The following is a 25312-nucleotide window of genomic DNA, read 5'->3' on the forward strand; positions in this document are numbered from 1 at the left end:
GCACTCTGTAAGCCAGGCACTATACAAAGCACTTCATGTTTAATTATCTTATTTAATATACTTAACTTATTATCTAATACATCCAATTCTAGGAGATGGGATCACTATTCTTATTTTTTCCTATTACTCCTATTTGTAAATGTTTAATTAATCTGGCTCAAGGTCAAAGACTAAATAAGTATTGGCACTGGAATTCAAACCCTTTTCTGAACAACTAAACCCCACAGAAAACCAGATATTACCTGAAGAAGAGGAGGGGAAAGGAATTTGGTTTTTTATAACTACCATTAATGTTGGGGTTCCTAAAAATGAGATTTCCCAAAGCTGAATACTACTAAAAGCACATATCTCTTCTATTCCTTACTAAGTTTATCTGTTCTTAGAGTAGGCAAGAAAATGGTATCTAGCTTTTCTGTGTTTAATGGAGAAAAGGTTCTGTTTATATATAGAACTCACTCAGCTAATACTTTTTCCAGTATTTTAATGCCTTTTGAATATATGCATATATGCATACATGCAGAAGTATTTGTGTACGTTAAGATCCTAGTGAGGAAATTAGCCAAGTAGACACTAAAATAACAAATAAAATAAGATCAAAATCAAAACCACACAAAGAGGGACAGAAGGAATGAAAATGACAGGCACGTATATCATTAAGTTAATACAGATGAAAGTATTCGAAATAAGGAGGTCTAAAAATGATAATAATTAACATTTGGTGGTAAGGAGAGCCTTTTAAAATGTTGAAACTGCTGCTTTCACCATAACCATTATTTTTTAAAATTTATTTATTCATGAGAGACACAGAGAGGCAGAGACATAGGCAGAGGGAGAAGCAGGCTCCCTACAGGGAGCCTGATGTGGAACTCGATCCTGGGACTGCGGGATCACGCCCTGAGCCAAAGGCAGATGCTCAACCGCTGAGCCACCCAGGTGTCCCTCACCTTAACTTATTAAAATACTGATGTATATTTGCATAGTTTCATAATTCAATTTCATATCCAATGTAAGTATTCATTTCCATTTAGGTATAAGCTATCAAAACAGAAACAAGGAAACCAATCTTAAAACGTAAAGGCTTTACCATTAACTCATTAGTCTCAATAACTTTACTAGTTAACAGAGTTTCCAAATCTACAAGTTAGCACACACAAGCATCAGACTAGATGTCTGCATGAAAATTATTTTCAGTTCACAAATGTTTTACCTTCTAAAACAGAGGAATTTAAGTGTAAGGAAATAGCTTTCCAAAAAACTAAAAGTAAGTTCAATCTACAAAGGCAAATGGAACATAAGCACCAGAAATGTCTTATCTAAAAAATCAGAAGAATTCTTACTATGTACAAAGGTGGTAAGAGACCAAACCAACCTTTAGTGTACTCAGTACTTAAAGGAGATACAGCTGAGACCTTAGAATCTGTCTGGGATATGGGAGCTGCTAATAAAACTCATCTGTAAGTTCTACCCATTACAAGTAAGTTTTAGAAGATTTTTATTCATTTACTTGAGAGAAAGCGAAGGGGAGGGGTTGACTGTGCACAGAGGGAGAAGAAGAAGGAGACTCCTACTGAGCACAGAGCCCGATTTGGGGCTCAATTCCCGGATTATGATGTGAGCTAAAGGCAGACACTTAACCGACCCAGCCACTCAGGTGCCCTACAAACAAGTTTAAAGTAGAGAATAATACAAAACAGAATGGTTTTTCTCAGTGTATTTACATCAGTGATGAACATATTCTTAAGAAGCGCTTCTAACACCACTCTATCATTAGGTTCCAGGAATTACTGAAATTATAGCTTCTCCTTAGTCATAGATTACAAAAAATTTGCACAAATACTTCATTTTTCCACAATAATGAATGGTTTGGTGTTTTGTTTTGTTTGAATACTTTGTTACCTACCTGGTATACTCATTTTATTTTTTTAAAGATTTTATTTTATTTATTCATGACAGAGAGAGAGAGAGAGAGAGAGAGAGAGAGAGAGAGAGAGAGAAGCAGAGACATAGGCAAGGCAGAAGGAGAAGCAGGCTCCATGCAGGGAGCCCGATGTGAGACTCAATCCCGGGTCTCCAGGATCATACCCCGGGCTGAAAGCGATGCCAAACCGCTGGGCCATCAGGGCTGCCCTGGTATACTCATTTTTAAAAAATTTTTAAAATAGAATTTGTGTTCCTTAACAGTATTACTTTCTTTCCTGTTTGTACATAATACCAAGGCAATATGAGAATCAGAACCCAATCCACACTAACTCTAGACATATAAAGGCTTAATCTTCTTCATCCTTGCTGTTTCTAGGTTTGTAACACCTATGAGTCAGGAAAACAAAACTTGCTGATATTTTAGAAGGGCCTTTATTTTAGCCATTTTAAGAAATCACCTTGGGGCACCTGGGTGGCTCAGTTGGTTTTGGTTAAGCATCTCCCTTTGGCTCAAGTCATGATCTTGGGGTCCTAGGATAGAGCCCTGAGTCAGGCTCCCTCCTCAGCAGGGAGTGTCTGCTTCTCCTTCTCCCTCCGCTCTTGATCCCCACTTATGCTCTCTCAAATAAATCTTAAAAAAAAAAAAAAAGAGGGATCCCTGGGTGGCGCAGCGGTTTAGCGCCTGCCTTTGGCCCAGGGCGCGATCCTGGAGACCCTGGATCGAATCCCACGTCAGGCTCCCGGTGCACGGAGCCTGCTTCTCCCTCTGCCTGTGTCTCTGCCTCTCTCTCTCTCACTGTGTGCCTATCATAAATAAATAAATAAATTAATTAAAAAAAAATAAAAAATAAATAAAAAGAATTCACCATTTATAAAACGATGCATACTTTCACACTATTTATACAAATGACACAATTTATAATTGGAAATTGTTTTCTCTAAATAAACCTAACATATCCCAGATATGTTCAGATACCTTGCAAACAATAGATCTTTTAATAAATGTTTCAGTATTCATATAAGCAGCCAGTTAATTCAAGCTTGCACTACTTAACATGACCTACAAGAGGGAGACTTTATGAACATAAGGACATGTATTTTCTAACAAGCATAGAGAAAAAAAATTAAGTTGGGGCTTATTTGTCATATGCATACATACTTTTTAATTATTTGACCACAATGGGTTTTCCCCTCCTAATTCATCCAAAAAAAATTCTTCTCAAATTTCCTTTCTTTTCTTTTTTAGCAGTATTTTTAATCATAAAGAAGATAATACAATCCTGTTTTTCAACTCCAAAGCTCCATGCTCTGACTTGTCTTCAACAGTCTATACCATGGGATATGCTGAGAGGTACTTAAAATGATCTCCTGGAATGTAAGAGGAAAATAACAGAACTTTGATTTTCATTTCTTTTTTTTAAATTAAATTCTACTGGGGTGCCTGGCTGGCTCAGTCGGAGGAGCAGGTGAGACTCTTCATCTCAAGGTTGTAAGTTCAAGGCCCACACTGGGTATAGAGATAACTAAAAAAAATAAATTAAAAAAAATTAAGCTCTACTAATGTTTGATAGAGAGATTGACATGGACACTTGGTGGCTAATGACTACAGGTACTTCTATAACATTAAAAGACAAAATAGAGAGATCCCTGGGTGGCGCAGTGGTTTAGTGCCTGTCTTTGGCCCAGGGCGTGATCCTGGAGACCCGGGATCAAATCCCACGTCAGGCTCCCGGTGCATGGAGCCTGCTTCTCCCTTTGCCTATGTCTCTGCCTCTCTCTCTCTCTCTCTATCATAAATAAATAAAAATTAAAGAAAAAAAGACAAAATATAAAGCACTGAATTAATGCTTAACCATACTTGAAACTAATTACAAAAACGGACACTGCTACGTATAATGTCTTAATGTGCTGCAATTCATCTAAATGTCTTTTCTGTACTATTAAAGAAGTGATCCTATCCTAGAATATAAATAGAACATGCTGATGAACTAAAATTTGGAAGAGCTGATTTGGGGAACTCTATTTCAAGAAATCTCTGATTTGTGTATAAATACTGAGGTTTACAAATGAAGAGCTGAAAAAAAGGTTAATTTTCACTCCCTTATATTAAAATGCAAGATAACGCAAGGTTAAAACTTCAAAGAGGGACGCCTGGGTGGCTCAGGGCTTGACTGGCTGCCTTCAAGCTTAGGGCATGATCCCAGGATCCAGGATCAAGTCCCACCCACATTGGGCTCCCTGAGAAGAGCCTGCTTCTCCCTCTGCCTGTGTCTCTGCCCTCTCTCTCTCTCTCTCTCTCTCTCTCTCATGAATAAATAAAATCTTAAAAAAAAAAATAAATCTCAAGGCAGCAACCACCCAATTTTAAATTTACAACTTTAGCTATAATTATCAATAGCAACTACAGCATTTATAAAATACAGTAAACTTGAAAAGTTTGGATTGCCATGGCTCAAAAAAATTGGGACTCTATTATACTCTGTACTGCACTGTGCTAAATTGAAGGAGTAGGAAGAAAAAGTATGATTCTTATGCCACTACACAGAAAAATGCATTCTGTTTTCTTCCCATATTGGGTTGTTTCTTTTTCATACGTGGAATGTGCAAGAGCAGGGGGTGGCAAAGAACGAGTGGGAGGGTTGGCATGCAGCACTTAATTTCAGTAAATACTTTAGAAAACTTTAGAGATGACCAAGCATCTTTCAAAAGAGGCACTCCTGATACTGTCTCATAGAACTGCAAGGATATGTTTTTGTGAACCGTAAACATACATAAAATTATTAGTGCATCCTTTAAGTGTTTTTCTGATGCCAAAAAGCAAGCTATTCTTATACTATAATAACCACATGGCCCTGTTAAGCTTTGTGTTATTTTTCCCAGCAAGCCAAAAAAAAACCTGAGAAATCATATGCCCATGGAATTCTTATGGAATCTTTCACACAAATATGTATTATGAAACAGTAACACAATACTGACATGCTATATGTATGCAAAAAAACTCAAGTTGCAAATCCTTTGTGTAGCAGAAAATATATTTCTGAAGTCTCATGTTTCTAATTCTAAGGCCTTCTGCTCCTGTTGTTTACACGCCTAACTTGTGTTTTTCTATTTTAGCTATTGGTGACTATACCTACATCACATACTAGAACAGCACTCACTGTATTATACATATTATGAATACTGGCAATGAAGAAAATCTATCTTAAAAAATATGCCAATATTGCGGTACCTAAGTGGCTTAGTCGGTTGAACATCTGACTCTTTAGTATCGGCTCACGTCATCATCTCAGTGTTGTGAGATAGAGGTCCACATTGGACTCCACGCTCAACATGGAGTCTGCTTGATATTCTCTTTCCCTTTCCTTCTGCCCTTCCCCCTGCTCTCACACACGCACTTGCTCTCTCTCTCAAACAAACAGATCTTTAAAAACAAACAAAAAAAAAAGCAAAAAACCCCAACAATACTGACTTCTGGTTTCCAGTGTGGCACATTAAGAGCCTGGAAAGGTTCACTCCCATCCACACACAAAAGAAAAGTTGAACAAACTGAAAACCAGCAACTCTTCTTAGATCCATAAGAGAACCAAGATCATAGTGAGAATCACTGCCCCCAAAACTGGATACACAGATATGGAAAATCTCAACTTATCAGAGCAGAAACCCATAACGAGAAACTTCCAGGTATCCAGGACTAGTGTAGGAAAACCTAAAGTGTTATCTGATGAATTACAAGATGAATGTACAGGAGTTTGAGAGTTAAAAACTTCAGGGATGTCCAGTCTTAGTTTTACCTCCAGGAACTCCACCATATCCTCCAAGTGAAGATCAGAGAAACATCACCTTGTGCTTCACTAAAGAGAAAGGAAGAATAGACATTTTTCGGCAAGGCAGGGTATTCTGTTCGTCTTAACAAAGCCAACCCTCAAGATTTACTCTTTCACAGAGCTAATGGACTGGGGTTTTACTATAAACTAACCAACTCCAGGGAAGGGAAACAGCCAATCCCCAGACACCCTAGCCTTCTACATAGAGTAAGAGAAATACCCAATTCCAGTCCCTTCTAAGGTTTTTGCTTAAACCAGGGAGTTCAAAACAAAACTAAGAAGCACTTCCGTGAGTAACAGATCAGGGGCACAGACTCACTAAGAAACTGAAACCTAACCACAGCAGCCCATAATGCTTCCCCTCCCCCCACACCATACCAATAAGGCTTCCAAATAAGAGAATATAACTGAAATAAGGAGACACCTCAGATCTTATTTAGCAAGTCTCCAAGTAAACCCAAACCAAGTAAACCCAAAGAAAATAAGGCACAAAAACAAGGACAGCAGAGGTAATTTTATCCTCTGACACCTAAAGCTACAGTACACATGGCCCACCATGCAGACATATAAACATAAAATCTCATGCTAGAGGCCTGTTCCTTTACTTGCTGTTATTCTATATCTGACTTTCAGCAAAATATTACAAGGCAACTAAAACATAATGGCAACAGAATTTAAAAATTCCCTAATTTAAAAACTGTTGAAAATTTAATCCTTGGTAGTATCGCTGATAACAAATTACACACAATAACTCAAAAGTACAGGTAAACACACATTCACTAAAATATATACTCATAATATACTTTAATTAGAACCTTTCCCATTTCCTTTCTCCCTTTCCCACACACCACTGGCACTATTCAACATCATGCTGGAGATCTTAGTCAATGCAATAAGGTATCAACAGGAGGGTGCCTGGGTGGCTCAGTGGGTTAAGCGTCTGCCTTCAGTTCAAGTCTGATCCCAAGATCCTGTGATCAAGCCCCACATCGGGGCTCCCTAAGCGGGGAGTCTGCTTCCCCTTCTCCCTCCCCCCCCCCCCGCCGCCTGTACGCTTGCATGCACTTGCTCTCTCTCAAATGAATAATATCTTTTAAAAAAAAAGATACCAACTGGATAAAACATTTACTTATTAGAAAGAGACTTAAAAAGCCTATCACCATACAAAGTTATTTTAAAAATAAGTGTTCAATAAGATGTCTGGCTAAAAGACTGGTGGATAAATATTCATTATTCATTTCCTATACACTATTATAATTCTATTAGGAAATGTAATAGAAAAACAGGTTTTGATTTACAACAGTAAGAAAAAAAACCCTACCATATTTAGAACAAATCTAGTAAAAAAAAAAAATGTGTAAAATTTTAATGATGAAATTTTTAAGCTTTATTAAAAGAATACGAAAATGACTATATAAATGAAAATATATGCCATGTTTCTCAAAGGGACTGGCTCAGAATTTTGAAGACATCAATTCCCACTCAATTACATCCTATATACAATGCAATCCTAAAGTAAACACCTATAGGATTAAATATATGCATTATGAAATACTTCATATAAAGAAAAAAGAGAAAAACCTAATAACCACTGAACAACAAGCCAGCTCACAAAACAAGACATTATCAATATAGTTGAAAAAGATCTATGAAATAGATTTCCTCTATTCTATTTTAGCTATTGGTGACTATACCTACATCACATACTAGAACAGCACTCACTGTATTATACACATTATGAATACTGGCAATGAAGAAAATCTATCTTAAAAAATATGCCAATATTGCGGTACCTAAGTGGTGGAGTGTCTGCCTTTGGCTCAGATCATGATCCTGGGATCTTAGGATAGAGTCCCGCATCGGGCTCCCCACAGGGAGCCTGCTTCTCCCATGCCTATGTCTCTGCCTCTCTCTCTCATGAATAAACAAATAAAATCTTTAAAAATAATAAAAATAAAACAGTATGGTAGTGGTACAGGTGTAAACTTATGCACCAAAAGAATAAAGCAGACTTAAAGAAAGGACTGTTAAGTATGTGAAAACAGGGGCATCCCAGGTGGCTCAGTGGTTTAACGCTGCCTTCAGCCCACAGTGTGGTCCTGAAGACCCAAGATCAAGTCCCACATTGGGCTCCCTGCACCTCCCCCTCTGGTTCAGTCACTTGTAAAGGATTAAAAACCAGCATCCTTTCTCCTCTCTCCCCAACCCCCTTCACTTTTCTTTTTTTTTCCCCTTTTGGGAGCCAGGCATGAAAGACTAGGACATTCAAAAAATCCTGCATGTCTGTGGAAAATGAGCAAGTGACTGCACATGCCTAGGAAAGACTCAGGAAAGATCTGAGAAGACTTCAAGATTACACCTCATTCTTCCTTTTATGTTCTTACAAATGTAAATGAAACAATATGAATTCACTTATTCAGCCAGCCAGCCAGCCAGCCAACCAACAGTCATATAAAACTACACTGTCCAAGTTAATAGATTTGATCCTAAAAATACTACGTAAATATGGTCAGGGCCCCAAAGAATTAAAAATGAGGAGAGACTACAGTACAATTATTTACCATACAGAAGTTCCACACTATAATAGAAAAATGAAGTAATGAGCTAGTGGGAATATGCATGAGGTAATGGCTAAGTCAAGAAAAAGCTGGTAAAGATTTTACAGAGGTGGTATTTGATCTAGGCAGCTTAAAAAATGAAAAGAAAAATTAGACTTTGTAGGGCAAGATTTGGGAAGAGGCAACAATATAAGTGCACAGGTTAGAAGGCATAAAAGTGGGGCATGCACCGAAAATTACTATCTATAGGACTTTGAGCAAAATCTAAATCTACTTCAATTGAACAATATCGGTAATGTTATCTTCCTCAGATGGTTGCAGAGAGGAAAAAGAAGTGGTAGATCAAAAAGGATGTGAGCAGAGTCTGGCTGCCACATCTTCTACCCACTGACTTTCCAAGGCTGACTCTACTGTTTTACCTCAAAAAGTTGGGTTATCAACCTCCACTATTCCTCTAGAAGCCATATACTTGGTAGAGGAGCACAACCTGCTCAGTAACATACAATGGCCTCGCACAGCTCTTGACATATAGTATTTACTCAAAAAAAGTGTTTTCTCTTTTTAAGCAGATTCAGAGTTCCATCGACTACTTTCTGACCCTCCTTAGATGTGCCCTGCAATTACTACTATGGTCCTGACTCTCAGCTTGAGAGCCAGTGGTGTGTTTAATAAGCACCTCCCCCCAATCTGTACACATATTACTTTATACTTACAGGCTGAGGCTGCTCTGCAATACAGCAGTTGAAACACAACCAGAATTCACTCATGCTTATAGTCCACAGTATAAATGAGCACCAGTGAAGTTTTCAAATCTTAGCTCAGGAAGCTTCACAAAGCACGCTCCTTGATAGGCTGAATGTTCAATGATGCCAAAAAAAAATAATAATTTTATTACTTCTGTTTTTGTTCTTGGAAGTCAAGTATCTTATACAGTCAATTTAATGAAGAAGTCAAACTGTTTTCCTTTCCTTGTTTCTCGTTCTACAGAGATTCGTTTCTCAACCACCAGGAAGGTATAAAAATTGTTGTCTTGACTCAGGGCGTCTAACAGGCAGTCTAAAAAAAAAAAAAAAGGAAAAATAGAAGAAAACAAGTTACTTTACTTATCCTTAGATGCTTTTATTTTTTTTTTTAGATCTGTGATAAAATTAAAAATATTTCCCCAAAAAGCAAGCATTGGGAAAAAAAATCAAGATTTTAATAAATTGATATCCAACAAAATTTTCTGAACACTTTGAGCAGCAGGTATCAGGAATATAGCAATGAATTAAGACAGAAATCCTTGACTTCGTAGTGCATCCTATTTTTTAACAATAAAACCCTAAATTATTTTAGTAAGTTAATTTTTTTAAATCATTAACTAAAACACCATGACTGCCACACAAAAGTCTCAAATTCCAAGAAGATCACTTCATACATTTCAGATCATTTTCATACAGGTTTCTGCATTTGAACCTGTTCTCAAAGACAATCCTGGAAGTAAATGATACAGCAATCAACCGCTTAGATAATTAAGCAGCTGTAATTCATTAGTAACCATAAACAAAACTAGCAACTTTTCCACTGAATTTGAAATTGAACATAAAAGATAGACAGGTTCTAATTTTGGCTTCCTTTTGTGAGTTAAGATATTAGAGTCCTGCCACCGCCAGCACCAGAACTACTGTAGGTAAAAAGTTTATTTCCCACCAGTGGCCAACCAAGCTGAGACATTCAGAATCCATGTTAGGCAATTTTCTGTGGAGCTGGGCAAAGAGTGAACCTGTATTTTCTTCCTGGCTGCCAAGTTGTTGACTGTAAGAAAGGCTTTAGCCAAGTGAATTCCAAACTTCATGTAGATGATTGTTCTGAGATAATAATACTGACAAGCACAGACAAGAAGAGAGAAGAGGAAGTCTAGAGGACATAAATCTCTGCTTCCAGTCATCCCTAAGATCAGTTTGAACCTGAGCATAGGTTTTGTGAGGCAGTGTTTCTCTCTCAGTAGCTTGAAGCTGCACTGAAGTGGATTTCTATCACCTGCAGCCTAGTACAATCACCAAGTAAATATGTCCACTAGACCTCTGGAAGTACAGCTTGGAAGCCAAGGAAAAGTCCTAGAATTACCAGCATATTATAAATGAAGCAATGAATCCTAAATTTTTTTAAATATTTATTTTAGAGAAAAAGTAAGTGAGCAGGGAAAGGGCAAAGGGAGAGAGAGAGAGAGACCCAAGTGGACTCTGTGGGCTCAATCCCACACCCCAAGCCCAAACCAAGAGTCAGGCGCTCAACTGACTGAGTCATCCAAGCACCCCTGAATCCTAAATTCTAAAGAAAGCAGCATCATGAAAAGCAAAAAGCGTCTAAGAACTCTAAGTAACAGCATCATTTAACTATGGGTAGAGGAAGAAAAGTCTACAAAGAGTATTTGGGTATTACTAAAAAGAGAGAGGAGGAAAAGCAGTTAATGTGACACTGGAGCCTGTTTCAAGAAGGAAGCTGATAACAGTATTACCTGACACAAGGATACCAAAGACAGAGAATTGTCCATTAGAATACACAGAAGACACTTGGTGGCCCTGGTTTACATCAGTTCCATTGAAGTAGTATAGGCAGAAATCAGATTAGAATGAGTTAAGAAGTGAGTGAAGGGGGATCCCTGGGTGGCACAGCGGTTTGGCGCCTGCCTTTGGCCCAGGGCGCGATCCTGGAGACCCGGGATCGAATCCCACGTCGGGCTCCCAGTGCATGGAGCCTGCTTCTCCCTCTGCCTATGTCTCTGCCTCTCTCTATCTCTCTCTCTCTGTGACTATCATAAATAAAATTAAAAAAATAAATAATAAAATTTAAAAAAAAGAAGTGAGTGAAGGGAGAGCAGAGTCAATAAATGTAGGAAATATTTCCTGGAAGAGCAGATAGGAACTCTTAAAAGACATGGTAGGGTGGTAGCTTCAGTGAAGAAAAGAGCCATCCTGGAAACAAAAAGATCAAAGACCAAAGATACATTAACAAGATTACTTAGGTATTAACATTTTTGTCCAAGTAATCAAAGATTATCCATACTTATAAATTTCTGGGGATGCCTGGGTGGCTCAGCAGTTGAGCGTCTGCCTTCGGCTCAGGATGTGATCCCTGGGGTCTGGGATCGAGTCCCACATCAGGCTCCTTGCATGGAGCCTGCTTCTCCTTCTGCCTGTGTCTCTGCCTCTCTCTCTCTCTCTCTCTCTCTCTCTCTCTCTCTCTGTGTCTCTCACAAATAAATAAATGAATAATCTTAAAAATAAATAAATTTCTGAAAAAGATAACATACATTTATAAGCTATGCAACTAGAAATCAGTAAAAGACAGCTACATTATAGGATCATGGACCCCAAACATTAAGTGAAATAACATTCCTCCCTTTTGGGATCTCCAAAGTCATGACTGGAAACCTGGTAAGACATGAATGATAGTAATTTTTATATTTGCATAGATGAAACTCTTCACTAAAGATAAATGCATATATGTTTAATGTCAAAAATGTAGGACTCTGATTCTAGTATCCAGAGGACAAGTCTTCTAACATAACATACTACAGGAAAATGACAGGTTAAGATTTAAGCGTATGTTCAAGGAGGACGATCAGAAGGAAGAAAATTTACATCCTGCCATAGTTAAAATTCAGAACCTGGGAGATTTATTTTCAAGCAGGTATGAACATTCCTATCTCACCCAAACTTCCAAAACAAAGAAGAGGCAATACTGTAATTGACTTTGTCCAGTGAACTAGGTAAATACTGTGAAGATTTAGAAGCTCAAGAGAACATTATGTTCTACTTACTTCCAAGAGGAAGATTCCTAGAGGAAAGGGTTAAATCCACAGTAACAGGAAGGAATATTATTTTAGTGTTGCATTTGAGAAATTTGATTCCACCCTGATCAAAGATCTCAGCCATTAAGAAGTCATTGTGCCAGTTGTAAAACAAGTCATGCAAATGAAAAATACGCAGCATAGGGAATACAGTCAATAACAGAGTAATAACTTTGTGTGGTGACTCATGGTAACACTTCTCTCATGAGAAGCACTTAATAATTGTTGAATCACTATGCTACAAGCCAGAAACTACATCTACTATACTTCAATTACAAATAAAAAATTTTTAGATGATAAAAGAAGTCACTGTGAAATGAAATCTCTTTTAACCAATTCTATGACAACAAATATACCTTTGTTTGAAATTGGAAATTCTTTATGCTCATCGCTATTGCAACAGAGACATGGAAAAACTTCACATCTATGGTTTAATTTATTCTATCATCTTTTCTTAACTACATATAAAGCCAGGGAAATTGCTTTTTATTTGGAAGTTATGTTTTCCAGAAACCATCTTCAAATACTAATTTTCGATTGGGAGGGGTTGTAGTTTCTTCTCTTTTTAACTAAGTGTTCTTTTTGTTTAATACTTAAAATTAATGGCATCCTAATACACAATCTATAATACTTTATTACCCTGCATTTTCCCAAATTCAAACCTCCCTTCCATTTAGAGTAAAGCTAATTTAATCCATTAATTTGTGAATTTTAAAATACAGAATTTCCCACTCACATGTACTACTTTGAAAACAACATTCACAAGACTTCTTCCTCCTTCATGTTTAGTTGAAGAATGATTTTTAAAACTGCAATAATTTGTACTTCATTTTTGTAAATAAGACAGACAGGATATATACAGCTTAAGTTATTTCCACCTAGATAATCAATCTGGTGAAATGTACTTTCAAACCAAGCAGGTGTTGGTTCTATATTTGTTAAGTAAACATATAAATCTAAAAAGGTTTCAAACATGCCAATACATTTCCATCTTCTTGCTTTTCTAAGCAAACTTCCTTTTCAGAATTATTTTTCAAAAAGCATATAGACTTAAAACATTTACATATAAACACCTTGAGAGAAATATTAAGTTTATCAAAAAAAATTCCCTAGTAATATATATATTATAGTTACATTCGTTTCTTGAGCTGACAGTTGCTTAAAACATCTCCATTTTGAAAGCCTTATAACTTTTTAAAATCTTAAGACAAGGAAAGGAGTATCACTTTTCAACAACGTAAACATCTAAACTGGGCTGAAACAGAGCTCAGCACATTCCACACATATATAAGGGGTCAGATTGGTCTATAGCACCAGAGAGTATTCACAAATGGATAGATTCACAAGACATAAAATTTTAGAAAAGCTTGAAGTGAACTCCCTGGCCATCTGACTGGCAGAATCTGAATTACAACTGAATTTAAAAGCTCAGTCTCCTGGGTTTTAAAAAGACTGGTAATAAAAATAATAAAAAGTGTAGTAGTACTCTCCACCATCAGCTTCCTCTCCTCACATTCTGTACTTACATCAAATACTGCAGACATTTGCTTTAACAAATTAAAAATTTATGTTCCAACATTCTACCCATAGGAAAACTGTTTTTTAGGTCAACTTCCAAAGAAACAATACTAAAGCCTTGATTTAAGAAACAGGACAATGAGGCACATCTTTAGCTAACAGTTTTCTTCTGAAATACTTTAATTCAGTTGAGGTATTGAGCATGCTCAGTTTGTATGGAATGGAATCAGAAGTTTAGAATTTAGACTGAAATATAATCCCTATGGCAGTTGTTAGTACTTCACTAATTTCTAGAAATGTTAGCTTGGGCAAGTAATATAATGGAATGCTGCACTGCCAATGTCACAGGTCTGAAATGAATGCTAAATTAGATGATGCTAATGAAGACACTGTATAAATTATAAAAAGCCATACTGCTATAAGATTCCTTTGTCATCAGAATAAAAAAACAAATAGCAAAATTAAGTAGCAAAAACAAGTACTGTGATTTATAACAGCTACAAACTTTTAGCAAACAACCTAAAATTCTATCAGGAAAAAAATAAGATTAAAAAATAAATTGTGGTATATATATTCATACAAAAGAATACGGTACAAAAGGAAAACTATGGCTTCACGTACTACATTGGATAATTCTGACTGATGTGTTACTGAGGGAAAGCAGCAAAGTACAAAATAATATACATGGAATGATTTCATTTACATGAACTTCAAAAAGGTTAAATTGAACTATTTTGTTTGGAAATACATACACTGGTATAAAAGGAAAGCAAGGAAATTATTATAATAAATGTCAGGAGAGTAGTTACCTGTAAAGTTGAGAGTGGAGACTAAGAACAAGCTTATGCATAAAGTAACTCCTGGAATGCTGCCAGTATTCTACCTCTTGACCTGGGTGATATAGGTTTATAGGTATTTGCTTTCTAATTATTTACTAAATAGTACATTTATGGTCTCTACTATTTTCTATATATTTTTAAATAACAATTTAAATGAAATACAAGTAAAAGAAGCAAATACTAACAACTGCCACTTGATCATAATAGAATGATAAAAACAGGGAATAGAAATGCAAAACATGGGGATCCCTGGATGGCTGCCTTCAGCAGAGGGTGTGATCCTAGGATCCCAGGATCGAGTCCCATATCGGGCTCCCTGCGTGGAGCATGCTTCTCCCTCTCTCTGTGTTTCTCTCACGAATAAATAAATAATAAAATATTTAAAAAAAAAGAAATGCGAAACATAGAATCAAGTAAAAACGAACACCCTTGCTACAGACTTTGAAGGACCTGGTGAACCCAATGGGGTTGGGGTAGAGGTGAGGTCTCAAGTTCTACCAAATTATATGTTAGTCTTTCCTATAGTTTCCTATAAATGTAATCACATGGTATGTACTCTTTAATATATATATATATATATATATATATATATATATATATATACACACACACACATATATATATAATATATACATATCTGGCTTCTTTCATTCAGCGTATTTTTGACATTTATCTGTGTTACCTCTATTAATTATTTTTTCTAAGTACTTTTCCATTGTAGAGATAGAGTACAATTTGTTTAACCACTCATCTGTTATTACTGCTTTTCCAGCTTTTTGGTTATTAAAAATAAAGCTGTTATGAATTTGTACAAGTGTTTGTGTGAACATCAGTTTTCATCTCTCCAGAGTAAACATTTAGGGATAGAAACGCTGGATCTTACCGTAAGTTTAATTTTTAACTTTGTAAGAAACTGTTCATCAGTCTTCCAAATCCACTGTACCATTCTGCACTTGTGCCAGCAATGTATGAGAGTTCCCGCTGTTCCACAATCTACCAACTCTTGAACTGTCAGTCTTTTCAATGTTGGTCATTCTAGTGGGTATGAAGTAGTATCTTGCTGTGGTTTTAATCTCCACTTTGATAACTAATGATAGTCTTTTCTTAAGTTTGTTGGCAATGCACCTATCTTCTTTTGGTACATATCTTGAGATCTTTTGCTCACTTTTTATTTCATTGTCTTATTTAGTTGTGTTCTTCATAGATTCTAGATCAAGTTTATTGTCCAAAATATGTACTGTGAATATTTCTCTCTGGGCTTTCTCTTTTTTAAAACGACTTCTTTCAACTAGTTTTTTAATGTGATAAAGTCTGGTTGGTAGATTTTGTCTTTTATAACTTATTCTTTTTGTGGATTGTCAAGGTTCTTTGCATTTCCATATACATTAAATTTAGTTTGTGTCAATGTCTACAAAAAAGTCTCCTGCATTTCTGATTGGGACTGCATTTATAGTAACAACTACATAATAGAGAATTATATTTTAACAATATTGGAGTATTTTAACCTATTAACACATGACATACTCAATAATTTGTAGCTTTCAGTGTACAGGCTTTATATGTGTTTTTTCCATCAATTTTTTTTCTTAAAGATTTTATTTATTTGAGAGAGCATATGAGAGAGAAAGCGCAAGCACAAACAGGGGAGAGGGGCAGAAGGAAAGAGGCAAAGAGTCTCCCTGCTGAGTGGGGAGCACAATGCAGGGCTCGATCCCAGAATCATCACCTGAGGCAAAGGCAGACGTTTAATCCACAGCCACCCAGGCGCCCCTCCATCAGGTTTTGTTCTTTAACACTGTTTACACTTTTCATATGAAAGCTTTAAAATCTTATGTAGTCAAATATCAATTTTCATCCTAGATTAGGGGTTTATTTCACTTAATAAGCCATACCCTCTTCCAGGATTATAACCCTATCATTCCATACAGTATTGCTTAGGTTTACTTTTATAAATTGACTTGGACATTAATCATTGATATTTTATGTTTCATTAGGTAGTATTTTGACAGCCTACTCAGGCTTTTCCCCCCTCACATCTTCCTTTTTCTCTCTTACTTAAAACTTAAGTATTTAACACCAAACACATACTTATCATTATGTTTAGGGAGATAACAGATTTTTTTTTTTTTGGCTCAATAGTGCAAGAGTTTGCAATACCAACATAGAGGAAAGTAATGTTCATAAACACCATTCTTTCAAGCTCTACTCCCCACAATTCCCCTTGTATGAGAATGATTGCCATGTTTATCCTTCCCTCTCCTTAATAAAGTTTTTCCCTTTTCCTTTCCTGCTACTTTTCTTCTTTCTGCTTTTCATTTTCTCTCTTCGCCTTTTTCTTTCTCCCATTTCCACTGTACTATTCCCTCTCTTTAAACACTTCTTTAGTGGCCTAGATTAGGAGTAACAATTATGTGATACATAACTTCTCAATATATTAGGTTATGGACTGAAGTCTCTATTAACATTCTGAACTTTTCTCCTGAGTCCAGTCAGGCATTTACATACACTTGCAAATGAACATCTCATTTAATCTCTTATTTACCTGAAACCCAATATCTGAAAAATAAAATTCACTGCTCTTTCCCCTGTATCTATTTACATGTTACCTTTCTTGGTAGGTGGTACCACCACACAGTTTACCAAAGAACATACTTTTGATTTCTATCCTATCAGCAGTTCTCTGAATAAAACAGTATTTATACAATGCTTTCTTACATTTAAACAAATCTTTGGGCAGCCCCGGTGGCGCAGCGGTTTGGCGCCGCCTGCAGCCTGGGGTGTGATCCTGGAGTCCTGGGATCAAGTCCCACGTCGGGCTCCCTGCATGGAGCCTGCTTCTCCCTCTCCCTGTGTCTCTGCCTCTCTCTCTGTGTCTATGAATAAATAAAATCTTAAAAAAAAATGAAATAAATCTTTACTGTTATTCAAAATAATTAAAGCACGTAGCTTTTTAAAATTCAAGCAATAAAAAACTATCAAAAATGGCAAATCTCAAAAAAAAAAGACAAATCTCTAATCTATCCCTCCATCTGTTGGTGGCCATCATTTTTAACATACTAACATGTTTCTTCTGATACTTTTAATTATAAATAAGATACTTACTGCTACTTCTTAAATAGTCAAATTGTAGATAATTTAATCTGACTTTCTGTTAAAATAGATTAGGATAGGTCTAGGTCTTTTTTTTTTTTGTCTTCACATCACCCCTTACCCTTCAACTCTGTCACTGTCACCATCATCACTAGATAATTTTTTGTTGGATCATATTCAATGTTTCTATTATTATAATTGCTACTGCTGAAACAAGTAACTTCTTAGAATCAGCTATCCTTTTTTTTTAAAAGATTTATTTATTTATTCATGAGAGACACAGAGAGAGACAGGGGCAGAGACACAGGCAGAGGGAGAAGCAGGCTCCCCGCAGGGAGCCTGATGTGGGACTCAATTCTGGATCCTGGCATCACACCCTAAGCTGAAGGCAGAGGCTCAACAATTGAGCCACCCAGGCGTCCCAGCTATCCCTTTTTGAATCATCTTTTGCTTTCCCTGAGTTTATTAAGTGCTGAGCTTTTTTATTTGCTTAGTTTCTCTATGTACCTGTATCAGAACTGTAAAATACTTTAGAGTTGTAAAAGACCTGTAATTTACAAATACCTAATCATATGTAGAGATGTGCTGATTCTTTGTGTTTTTTTGTTTTTGTTTTCGGTTTCTTCACAAAACCTGGCCTCTTGCTTCAAGTCTGACTAGGGGCTCTTTAGGCATATCCCCTCAGTTCCTTTCCTATTTCTAGTAATTATGTATTCCTTTTTCTTCATCCTCCTCAGCTTATTTTGTAAAATCACATACTCCAGTGGCTTTCTGTAGGTGAAAATACTTGATTCACTTACACCTTCCAAGTCCAGTAGCTTCTTAAGAGATAGTACATAGGAAGGAAAATGTTATAAATCTTTTCATTTAACATTTGACAGACTACAGAGTATCAAGTTAAAAATCTTTTCCTTAGGATTTTAGAGGCACTGTTTCAGTCTTCTTCCTTCCAGAGTTGCTGCTGAGAAGTCTGGTGACATTCTAATTTGCTTTTTAGGTAAAAAATTTTCCCTTCTCTCAAAGGTTTAAAGGTTTTCTCTTTACTCAAAATTCTCAAATTTCACAGAGACAGAACTTGGTTTCCTCCTTTTTCACTCAATGTGCCAGAGAGTGAATGAGTGAGCTCCTTCAAAAAGGAAAATGGTGTTCTTTAGTTCAGAAAAATGATATGTACCTATACCATAGGACAGTTTTGTGAATTGGACAAAATACTTAACACTTGGCACATGTAAATACAGAATGATAATAATCAATGGTTATGAAATTTACCAATTTGATAACCAGTTTTTTGTTTTTCAAACCTTCCTTTAAAGATGAACTTCCATCTTCATAAAGTACATTAAAAATTTTTTCAATTCATGCTTTTAATGATTATCTGCAAGTGGTAAGTGATAAGTTTCCATTTGTTTCTCTAAAACAGTGAGGGTTTTTTAAATTTCAATTTTGAAACAATTTATAAAAGATTAGTAAAACAGAAATCTCCCATCTAACCTTTGTTCAGACACATTGTTAACACAATTTCTATATTGTGCCCTTATTGTGCATGACAGTTTAACAGCTAAGTATGAAATTCTCGGTTGACAGTCTTTCCCAGGACTTTTCCTTCAGTCCTTTGCAGGTATTGTTCTGACCTCTATTGTTGCTAATGAGAAGCTCACAATTGATCTTTTGGTCCTTTGAGTGTAAACTTTTGTTTTTTCCTATGGATGCTTTGAAGATTGTCTTTCCATTTGGTTCCAATTTCATAGAATCTCTAGCTTAGATTCATTTCTACTTATTTAGGATTCTTTCACCTGTTTCTCAACTGCTATTTAATTTTCATTATCAATATTTTCACCCAACTATTGACTTAATTCAATAATCAAAATTTGCATTTTAACAAATTCTATGTGGTTCTTTTGCAAATTCACCTACTTCAGTCTCTTAATCTTTTAAACTTAGACATTTAGCTAGACTCAATTTACACTGTTTTCTTGATTATTCTGTTAAATCAATTCCTATCTTCTAATTAGCCTTCTTGTGTTGTTTGCTAACTCTCCTTCATGTTGGACTACTTCCTTGTAATTATATTATGAGCTCATCTTCACTGGGAAGTTGTTTTTCCTGTGAAAGTCCAGGGCTCCTTGGTTGAGGAAGAAGCCCTACAAAGAGTTGCATTTCCTAATACTTAGATACCCACACAAAGTGAAGTTCACAAAATCAAGTTTTAATTCCTTCACTTGGAATTCTCATACCACATGGATGCTACACATTTATACTGTACATTTCTGTGGAGGTGCAAGCTTCAAAGACCGTATGATACAGTGGTTGAGAACTTAGACCCTGAAACTAGACAGCTTAGTAAGTTCAATCCTGGATTCTTCCATCTACAAGCTATATGATCTTGGGGAAGTTAGTTAACCTCTGTGTGTTTCAGTTTTCTGTTCTATAAAATGGAGTTTACGATTTTAACTACCTCCAAGATTAATGTGAGGGTTAGATAAGTAAAAGCTAGGTTGCTAAGTACAGAGGGTGGCAAACAATAGTTTAAACAAATAAATACATGGTATTGTTTTTACTCTGTTACCATTATCACCATCATTATTACATCATTAGTTTTCTTTCCACCCAGAGAAATGAGCAGAGATAAACTTTCTTGATGATTACCTAAGCAGGTAGACAAGAATTTTTCTAGTTAGTCTCCCTTCTTAGATGGAGTAGCTCACATACAAAAACACACAAGTCTATTTATTATCATTTATGTTTAACAGGGAAAGTGAACAGGACCAGTATTAAGGTAAAGAAAAACAAAAGTTACTTATGCCAATTAAATTAATCCCTTTGACAGCAATGACATATTTTCCACAAAAGCTATTTTAAATGTATACATTATTTGTATGACTATGCCATACAGGGTTAATAATATAAAGGATATTCAGTATGTATTTTTTTTAAGATTGTATTTATTCATGAAAGACACAGAGAGAGGCAGAGACATAGGCAGAGGGAGGAGCAGGCTACTCTCAAGGAGCCTGATGTGGGACTCGATCCCTGAACTCCAGGACTAGGCCCTGAGCTGAAAGCAGAGCTTAACTGCATCCAGGTATTCCTCAGTATGTATTTTAAATAAGCGATTCTAACTTACTTCATCTATCGGTTATTAATTATTTAAAAACACATTCATATAGTAAATTGTATTTAGTCAGGTCTTCTTGGTATAAAAGGTCTCGCTAGGTATGAGGTTTTGTTTTTTTTTTTTAAAGGTTTTATTTATTCATGAGAGAAACAGAGAGAGAGAGGCAGAGACACAGACAGAGGAAGAAGCAGGCTCCATGCAAGGAGCCTGATGTGGGACTCAATCCCGGACCCCAGAGATCACATACTGAGCCAAAGGCAGACACTCAACCACTGAGCCAACCAGGCATCCTGGTATGAGAGATTTAAACTCTCAGAAGGGAATGCTTGTTTATTACCTAGTTACTGCCTCAACTGGCTGCCAAATCTGTTTTGCAAAATCAGGGCTGAGGAAAGGTAATTAAAAGGCTTGAAGAATGAAAAGTATGTGCAATTCTAGCTTCTTAGGCATGGAGTCTCCTATCAATTCCCTGAGGAGGTCAAAGTCAAATGAGCGCAAACTGCAGTCATTTATCTGGGTGTAGAACTAGGTAAGGCAGGAGACCAGTCTTTGATATTGTGTTCCAGATACATCCCAGATAGAAAAGATCACTGTGATTTACGTTTGATTCCTACTTGCTTTGTGATAATTGCCTGAGGACTTTTCGTTAATTGGTATTCTCCCTAAATAAATGAGATACTCAGCTATCAATGGTCCTTTGGCTGAGACAAACTTTTACAAGATTTGCTATGACTAGAACTCTGTCACACTCCTTACCTGTTTTAAATATCTCCACCCCAACATCACCATAAAAATTAACATTGAATTGTATTATCAAAGTGACTAACATCATATCTAGCACATGGTAAATAAGGACTGACTCATGTTATTAGGTTATCAAATTTCCTCTCGTCAAACATCAAACAATATCAACAAAAGGTCTAGCACGAGACACCATATGTCCTCTAAGTTTAAAATGGTTCAAAGATTTTCTTGTTAGACCAATAATATCTACCAAAATTTTTTTTCTAAGAATTACATATGTACATGGTATCTTTTTAGTTCCAGATGGAAGTTATGAGCACAAACAAGAAAGCTATATATACATCACAACTTACTTACATATTTTACATCATTAATAAGTTAAAGAATGACAACACCTGCAAAAAACGTATGCCCACTGCTAAAGACTAACCAGACTACAATTTATTTACAGTTCTCAAACTAATCATTAATTATTATTTTTCAACAGTTGCTTAGGTCTTCATACAGTTGTCACTAAGGTGGAATAGGTTTTCCTATTCTTAGTATAGACAGGGAGGAGAAAAGAAACTAGTGTAGAAAAAATATGCCTTTCATGATGTTATACAGAGGTGGAGGTGGAAAAACCTAAAAGATCTCAAAAAATACACCATTAGCTTTATTACAAATCAAAACAATCAAGACATATCAAGTTTATTATAAATAAAAACCATAGGAATCCTTACAAAATAATGTGTAACTGAACTATTAGTACTAAGAAGATAAAATTGGGGCAGCCCCGGTGGCGCAGAGGTTTGGCGCCGCCTACAGCCTGGGGTGTGATCCAGGAGACGGCGGATCGAGTCCCACATCGAGCTCCCCGCATGGAGCCTGCTTCTCCCTCTGCCTGTGTCTCTGCCTCTCTCTCTATGAATAAATAAATAAAATCTTAAAAAAAAAATCTACAAGATGTATGACCTTGGTCAAATAATACAGTTAAAAAAAATAAGATAAAATTTACAGAAAAAGTTGATTTTTGGGGCACCTAAGGGCTCAGTGGTTGAGGTCTGCCTTTGGCTCAGGACATGATCCCAGGATTCTGGGATCAAGTCCTGCACCAGGCTCCCCACAAGGAACCTACTTCTCCCTCTATGTCTCTGCCTCTGTGCGTGTGTGTGTCTCATGAATAAATAAAATCTTAAAAAAAAAAAAAAAAGAAAAGGAAAAGCTGATTTTTCTCACCCTTACCAAAGAGACTGTTTTTAATCTACAGATATACAGAACTATTTCCACAGTCAGCCACATTGTAGGCCAACCATATATACCAGGGCACCTACAGCAGTCATGATTGGGCCTCTTAGCCAGATAAGCCACAGGCCAGCCTTGTTCACCACCATGCATGTAGCACTTAGTGGCTAGACCTCAAGAGATAGACCAGGGCAAAGTCCTGAACATCAGCAAGTCCACACCAATCATAACCCATCCACAACGAGAGAGTAAATGCAAACCATACAGGAAACATTCCTGGAGCACATGCCTCAGGTGACCAGGGGGAATTTGTGCTACAGGGACCCACAGGGCACCTTCTGCATGAAGACACTCCTAAGGATCAGGAGATGTAACTGACTACCTAATTAACAGAAACAAGCGGGGAAACTAAAGCAAATGAGGAGGCAGGGGGTGTATGTTCCAAATGAAGGAATAAGACAAAATCTCAGAAAATGAATAAAATGAAACAGAGATAAGCAATCAACTGGATAAAGAGTTGAAAGTAACTAACCAAAGATGCTTACCAAACTCAAGAAAAGAATGAACACAGTAAAAAGCCATAGAAAATACTTGGAAAAAAAATTAAAGCTGAAGAATACAGTAAGTAAAATGTAAAATACACTAGAGAAATGAAAAGCAGATTGAATGATGTAGAATCGATCATCAATCTGGAAGATAGGAGAATGCTAACATCCAATGAAAATAACAAAAAGAGAGGGGCATCTGGGTAGCTCAGTCCCTTAGGCATCTGTCTTTGGCTCAGGTTATTATCCCAGGGTCCTGGGTTAGAGCCCTGAGTCGGGCTCCCTCCTCAGCAGGGAGGTCAGCTTCTTCCTCTCCCTCTGCTTCACCTCTTGCCCCCAACCCCGGCTCTGGCATTCTAAGACAAAAAAAAAAAAAAAAAACAGCGAAAAGAGAAAAAAAAAGTAATCCCCAAACCGAAGATACCTTAAGGCACCACTAGGACATCAAGTATACTAATGTTCACATTATAGAGGTCCAAAAAGCAACAAAGAGAAAAGGACAGAAAACCTATTTGAAGAAAAAAGGTGAAAACTTCCCTAACCTGACGAAGGAAACGGACATCCAAGTCTGAGAAGCAGACAACTCCCAAAGAAACCCACTCCAAGACACACCATAATCAAAGTCTAAGTAGTTAGAGAATCTTAAAAGCAGGGCCCCTGGGTCGATCAGTTTGTTATGTGTCTGCCTTTGGCTTGGGTCATGCCAGGGTCCTGGGATCGAGCCCTGCATTGGGCTCCCTGCAAAGAGCCTGCTTCTCCATCTCCCTCTGCTGTTCCCCCTGCTTGTGCTTCCTCTCTCTCTCTTTCTGTCAAATAAACAAAATTTTAAAAATCAAAAAAATCAAAAAAGCAGCAAGAGGGAAAAAAAATAGTAACATACAAGGGAAGTCCCATAAGACTGTAAATTGATTTTCAGCAGAAACTTTGAGAGCCGGGCAAGAAAAGCAGAATATATTCAAAGTTTTGAAAGGAAAAAACTTAAAATCAAAATACACTGCACAGCAAAGTTAACACTTCAGTGGGAGAGATAAGTAGTCTTCCAGGCAAGCAAAATCTAAGGAAGTTCAGCACTCCCAGGGATGCCTGGGTGGCTCAGCAGTTGAACACCTGCCTTCAGCTCAGGGCATGATCCCAAGGTCTGGGACTGAATTCCACATTGGGCTCCCCACGGGAAGCCAGCTTCTCTCTCTGCCTATGTCTCTGCCTCTCTCTGTCTCTCATGAATAAATAAATAAAATCTTAAAAAAAAAAAAAAAAGTTCAGCACTCCCAAACTAGCCTTACAAAAAAGTCTTAGAGGGACTTCTTTAAAAAGACTACAACTTCAAATAAGAAAATTACGAAATAAAATCCCACTGGTATGGGATGCCTGGGTGGCTCAGCAGTTGAGTGGCTGCCTTTGGCTCAGGGCATGATCCCAGTTCTGGTATCAGTCCCACATCAGGCTCCACGCAAGGAGCCTGCTTCTCCCTCTGTCTATGTCTCTGCCTCTCTGTGTCTCTCATGAATAAATAAATAAAATCTTTTTTAAAATCCCACTGGTAAAAGCAAACATATATAAGTATGCCTCAAAAATATTTTGAGGTGTTTCTGACCACCATCATAAAGCAAAGGAAAAAATGGAAAAAACACATGGAGGTTAAACAACATGCTACAAAACAACCAAAGGGTCAAGAAAATAAATCAAAGAGGAAATAAAAAACTACATGGAGACAGGTGAAAATGAACACAATGATACAAAATCTTTGCAACACAATGAAAACAGCTCTAATAAGGTAATTTATAGCAATACAGGCCTACCTCAAGAAAAATCTCAATCTAACCTTACCCTAAGGCAACTAGAAAAAGAGCAAAACAGAAGGTTAGAAGGAAGTAATAAAGATTAGAGCAAAAGTAAATGAAATTGATACTAAGAAACAATAGGCAAGATCAACAAAACTAAGAGCTCGTTCCATGAAAAGATAAACAAAACTAATAAACCTGTAGCCAGACTCATCAAGAAAAGCAGAGGGAACTCAAAGTCAGAAGGAGAAATTACAATCTATATCACACAAATACAGAGGATCATAAGACACTACTATGAACAATTAAATGCCAACAAATG

General features: G+C 36.7%; 1 protein-coding gene across 4 annotated transcripts in view; it reads right to left on the reverse strand.

The window, feature by feature from the left end:
* The window catches only part of CDC42SE2 (CDC42 small effector 2), a 110006-nt gene that overhangs the window by 22255 nt on the left and 62439 nt on the right, over positions 1–25312 (reverse strand). For all 4 annotated transcript variants that reach the window (XM_055302386.1, XM_055302385.1, XM_055302383.1 and 1 more), the window contains one exon: positions 9016–9358. In XM_055302386.1, coding sequence (XP_055158361.1) covers positions 9016–9069 — 54 coding nt within the window. In that variant the 5' untranslated portion in view covers positions 9070–9358. The remainder of the gene's footprint in view (positions 1–9015; positions 9359–25312) is intronic.

This window comes from Nyctereutes procyonoides, unplaced genomic scaffold (assembly GCF_905146905.1).
Source record: "Nyctereutes procyonoides isolate TBG_1078 unplaced genomic scaffold, NYPRO_anot_genome, whole genome shotgun sequence".
Classification (NCBI taxonomy): domain Eukaryota; kingdom Metazoa; phylum Chordata; class Mammalia; order Carnivora; family Canidae; genus Nyctereutes; species Nyctereutes procyonoides.